The sequence below is a fragment of the Monoraphidium neglectum genome, assembly GCF_000611645.1.
Source record: "Monoraphidium neglectum strain SAG 48.87 unplaced genomic scaffold scaffold03269, whole genome shotgun sequence".
Taxonomy (NCBI): Eukaryota; Viridiplantae; Chlorophyta; class Chlorophyceae; order Sphaeropleales; family Selenastraceae; genus Monoraphidium; species Monoraphidium neglectum.
In genome coordinates, this window is record NW_014010359.1 from 1 (window position 1) to 4,930 (window position 4,930).

A 4,930-nucleotide genomic window follows, 5' to 3' on the forward strand; every position below is an offset into this window, starting at 1 on the left:
GGCCCGCCGGGCCCGCCGCCGCGGCCGGCCCACGCCCAGCGGTCGTACGCGCGCCCCATCCGCGCCGCCTTTTTCGCCTTTTGCTCCGCGCTGTCAGCGTAGCGAACGACCAGCGGCGCCGCGGCGCCGGGGAGTCGCTGATTGTGCAGCCCCGCGATCGCGCGCTGCGCCTCAGACAGGCTGCCCAGCCGAACCAGCGCGCCGGCACCCTGCGCGATGTCGCCCCTGTGCAGCAGCTTGCACTCGATCACGTTGCCGTGCGGCGCGAACAGCGCCCTCAGGTCGTCGTCCGTGTAGCTGCCCGGCAGGTTCTTGCAGTACAGGTTGTCGCTGGGCGGGGCGCTTAGCTCAGGGTTGCGATCGCCCGCGTCGGCGTCGGCAAACTGTAAGGGATGAGGGCGGGCGCGGCGCGGCGCCGCGCGGCGCGGCGCGCAAGACGTCGCGCGAGAGCCAAGGGGCTTGCAGAGTTTGCAGGCCGCAAAGCGGGGAGGAAGTTTTGCTTGTTTAATCCGAGCATATGACTGTGCGAAAGTGTGTGTGTTTGTGTGTGGGTGGGTGCGTGCGCGCGCGCGCCCGTGCGTGCGTGTGCGTGCGTGCGTGCATGTGCAAGTATGTGTCAAGTGAGGGGACGAGTGAGTAAGGGAGCAAGCGGAGCGCGCGCGGGCGGGCTTGGGGCCACACCTTGACCTCCAGCAGCCCAGCGGCGCCCGCCGCGCCGCCGGCGCAGGGCGAGTGGTTCAACCCCTGTATGGCCGCCACGGCTTGCTGCGGGCACGAGGGGCGGGAGGGGTTTCGGGGCCGGCGGGTCGAGCGGACAGCGCGTCGGGCCAGCTGTCGGTCCGGGCGTTTGAACGCGAGGGTGCGGGAAGATACAGGCGCGCCCCCGCGTGCGACGGCCGCGGGCGTCGCCGTTTCCGGGGCTCTGCCTGTCGCCGCCGGCTCGGACCTGCCCGCCCGCCCCGCGGCTGTGTGGCCGCGCACGCGCGCGTCGCGCCGCCGGCCTGCCAGACAGCCACCGGATCGTCCGCCCGGCCGGCCCTTCGAACCCTCGGGCGAGCGGCCCCGCACGCGTGGCGGCGCTCTCCCCCTTCACCTGCACGTTTGCATACTTGACAAATGCAAAGGTCTTGGTGGAGGGGCCCATGCGCGACGCGCGCACCAGCCGCAGCGAAATCACTTCTCCATAGGGCGCAAACAGCTCGTCCACCTGCGGCGGCGTGGCGGCACGCACGCGCGTAGAGTCGCATCCAACGGCGGGGGAGTCCGGGGAAGGGCGCGCGCGGGCGGCACAGGCCGGGTGCAGCGGCGCGAGTGGCGGAAAGCCCCAACGCAGGTGCCAGGCGGGCCTCGCGGGCGTGGGCGCCGCCGCGCCGCGCGCACCTGCTGCTCGGAGATGTTGTAGGGCAAGTTGTTCACATATAGATTGCTGTGCGACGGCAGCGACGAGTGGCTGCCCGGCCGCTGCTCTGCGCGCGGGCGCGGCGTCATGGGCGACGTGTACGCGCGCAGCACGAGCAGCGGGAGCAGCGGCACATAGGCGCATGTCAGCCAGGAGCGCAGCAGGTTGGACGTGTATATGATGGAAGTCACCCTACACGAGGGCAAGACGCTCTCGATGTGGCAGCTAGCTCCAAGGTCGTCAGCCTGAGCCCATTCACAAGCTCGCTCGGACCCTTCCCGGGCGACAAATAGACTACCAGCCCATCACGGGGCCGGCGATCACATGATCATACAATTAGAGTGTACTTGAATGAGCCACACGCTCATATGATGGGCCTGTGACACGGCCCCCGCCGTCCCTTGCCGCTCTTAGGCAAGCCAGGCTCACCTCCCCCAGCAAGACCGAGACTAGCCATCTCCTGGCTGAGCTGCTGCATGTCCTGCATTCTTCGTACTTGTACTTCGAACCCCCGTTCCTGCTTTAGGCCGCGGTGGCTCTCATCACAACAGTGGCGCACTCTGTCGTCGTTGTTCCCGTCTTACGTGTCTGCTGTACTGCGTATCTCAGATAAGTAAGATGGTAGTATGACCGTACCTGTCGCCGCGCGCGCTTGTGTCGGCACCCAATCCACAGCACCAGGCAGCCGCCAAGGGCAGGTCCTGGTAACGGCAGTCACCCGCTGGTCCGCCACCCACTCGCCGCAATCAACCATGCCAGCATGGCCCCAGCGCTGCAGAGAGCCGCAATTGCAAAAGACGATTGGTCCAGGGGGGCGGAAAGCTGCCGCGCGGCGCGCCAGCAACCTTTGACCGCGCGCGCCATGCGTGCAACCTCCTCCCCAATTTCTGTCTGTCATGTCGCCGCTGTGTCATGAGCGACCGTCAGCAATGCAGGCCCTCCCTTCATGCACGCGCAGACACCCAAACATGTCATTTACATAATGTCTGGTTGATTCCCGTTGCCCGTCACTGAACACATGGGCCCTCCAGAGGTGACACATCTGAGCACCTGCCTGTTGCATGCCACCCCGCACGCCTCGCGGCCCAAACTGGCACCCGCCGGCCGCATAGGCCGCCCCGGCCCCGATCCGCGAAGCGCGATCACAACCCAGCCAGCGCCGCCACGCTGCTCACAACGGCGTCAGGCGCCTTGCAGGGTGGCGCCGCGAGCGCATCATCCAATGTGGCGACGCCTGCGGTGGTTGCACGAATGTTGTGCGGCAGAGGTGATCAAACGGCTCCTTTGGTCAGGTAAAACGGGATGTGGCGAGGCAGCTTGAAGGCCGCGTGGCAGCAGTGCCCGCCCACGAGCCGAACCAAAGTAAATCCCAGTCGCGGGGGCCGCTCGCCATCCTCGCGCTCCCCCGCCCCCAGCGCCGCTGGGCCCCCGCGGATACGAACGCGCACGCCCATATTCTTGCGCACCCGTGAGCGGCAGTATGGCCAGCATCCCGCCCTCCCTGGCCAGCGCAATGTCCGTATCAAGCCGGTCCCCCACAACCGCTGTGCGCGCCGGGTCCAGGCCGAGGCTGCTGCACAGGAAAGGGAACAGCCAGGGGCCGCCCTTGCCTACGTTGACCTGAGAGCAGGGCGGGGCGCGCGCATGCGTTTCATGAGCCCCGCGCGCAACGCGCCGCAGGCCGCGGCGCGGCGCGGCGCCGCTGCGTCGCCGCGCGCCGCCGCTGCTGTGTGCCTCTGGTCCGCCCGAGCAGGCACCCCCAGCGCCGGCGGCGCCGTCCCCGCTTCACGGCAACGCCTCCACCCCTGGCAAGGGTTGGCACGAGGGCCTACCCAGCGCGGCAGCTCACCGCCTTGGAGCCCGAAGCTGTCTCCACGGCAGCCACGATGCAGCCCGTGCCTGGCATGGTGCGGCCGCCCCCGATGTAGTCAAAGTCTGGCGGTTTGAAAGAGCGTGTGGGGCGCAGCAGGGGGTAGCAGGTGGGATGCCGTCAATGGGGCCTTGGGAGCAAAGAAATGGTACTGGCAGGAAGACAGAGGGGTGCTATGCGTCACAAAAGGCCGTAGCCCCACCCAAGGGCCGGTGGATGCAGAGAACCGCGCGTATGTGAGATCACTGCCGCCGCAAGCTGGCGCAGGTATGCACGTATGCAGGTACGGGCTGCTCAGCCGGCTTGTAAGGGGCAAGGAGACGCGACTAAGGGTCACTTGCGCGCACCATCAGTGTTGGTCGCCACCAGAAAGCAGCCGGGTAGCTCCCGCAGGCTGGGGAGAGGGGGCAAGGCACGGCGCTGACTGAAACGGGGCGGGGGGGAGGCCAGCGACGGCACACGCAAGCTGTTGCGCCCAGAACGGGGGCCCCGCAGTGCGGCAGCGCCTCAATGGCCGAGAGTCTGCGCGTGCTTTCGCAAGGATGCGCAGCCCAGGGGTGCCCCGACGGCCACACCAGGCCGAGGCGTAAACCACCGCCGAGTAGCTGAATGTCGGGTCCCACCCCACCACCACTGCCCCTATGCCTGTATCGACCTGAAGAGCAGGGGTGCAGTAGCGCAGGTGCGGGCGCGCGGGTGGGCCGGGCCAGGCGGGACGGCGTGGCGTGGTTGTCGCGGGGTGAGGCGCGACTCGCCTCTGCGCCGCTGGCGTATTGCCCGCAGTACCCATGGGTATCAAGAGCAGCAAACCAGCCATGCGCTTCTCGCACCCCACATGGCCTCCTCGTATGATTCGTGTGCATGTCTGTGCGCACACACACTCTCTTGTGACACACACACACACACACACACACACACACACACACACACACACACACACACACACACACACACACACACACACTGTGTGCGCACACACACGCAAACAACCCCGCACCTCCATCCGCAGCATGGCGTCCGGCGAGTCATATATCGGCAGCCCCAGCCCCCGCGCCGCCACAAACGGCACCCCTGCCAGCGCCAGCTCATGTTCCACCCCCTCGGGGCCCAGCAGCAGCACCTTCTTGCCCGGCTGAAGGGATATTCCGAAGCCAATGCTTTGGAGGTAGGCGGCCGCGCCATAGGACGAGGACATGACCTGTGTGCATGCGGAGAAGGGGGGGGGATGATCTCGCCCCGAGCGAGCGCGCCCCGGGGGAGCGCGCCCGCTGCTGCTAAGCAGGAGCGCCGAACCGCACGTCGCAGCTGCCTGCGATTGCCACATACGGCTCGCACGCGCGGCATGCCTTTGGGGGAGTGACCCGGGTCTGTTATCAGCAAGAGACAGACAGACCGCCGCCGCCAGCATGCGAGCAGCCCAGCCTGGCTGACCGGCCCGCAGTCGCCCGGCGGCCGTGCCGAGCCCGCCTGCTGCTGCCTCGTGCAGAGTTGCCCGCACCTCGCTCGCGTCCGCCTCGATGCCCAGGCCCCTGAATTTTGAGACGTACTGCGCCCGCGATTTCGAGGAGTTGTTCGTCACAAACCGCAGCCGCTTGCCTTGGTCCCGCAGCAGCTGCAGAGCCTGGAAGGAAGGGGCCGCCGTCGCCGCGAGGTGGAGAGGG

The 4,930-nt window shown here is 67.7% G+C and overlaps 2 protein-coding genes across 2 annotated transcripts in view; both read right to left on the reverse strand.

Moving 5' to 3' along the window:
• Positions 1-33: 33 nt before the first annotated feature.
• On the reverse strand, positions 34-1,886 carry MNEG_12483 (hypothetical protein; the record flags this gene model as incomplete). Its single annotated transcript, XM_014039044.1, has 5 exons — positions 34-383; positions 682-765; positions 947-1,207; positions 1,381-1,466; positions 1,829-1,886. Coding segments are annotated over 5 exons (839 nt in total), but the record flags the coding sequence as incomplete, so codon positions are not given.
• A 655-nt stretch (positions 1,887-2,541) lies between these two features.
• The window catches only part of MNEG_12484 (pyridoxal (pyridoxine, vitamin B6) phosphatase), a gene marked incomplete at both ends in the record, with an annotated part of 2,992 nt that continues 603 nt past the window's right edge, over positions 2,542-4,930 (reverse strand). Inside the window, 7 exons of the mRNA XM_014039045.1 lie at positions 2,542-2,633; positions 2,866-3,019; positions 3,249-3,334; positions 3,617-3,663; positions 3,893-3,924; positions 4,267-4,467; positions 4,768-4,890. Of these exons, the coding sequence (XP_013894499.1) occupies positions 2,542-2,633; positions 2,866-3,019; positions 3,249-3,334; positions 3,617-3,663; positions 3,893-3,924; positions 4,267-4,467; positions 4,768-4,890 (735 nt within the window). The remainder of the gene's footprint in view (positions 2,634-2,865; positions 3,020-3,248; positions 3,335-3,616; positions 3,664-3,892; positions 3,925-4,266; positions 4,468-4,767; positions 4,891-4,930) is intronic.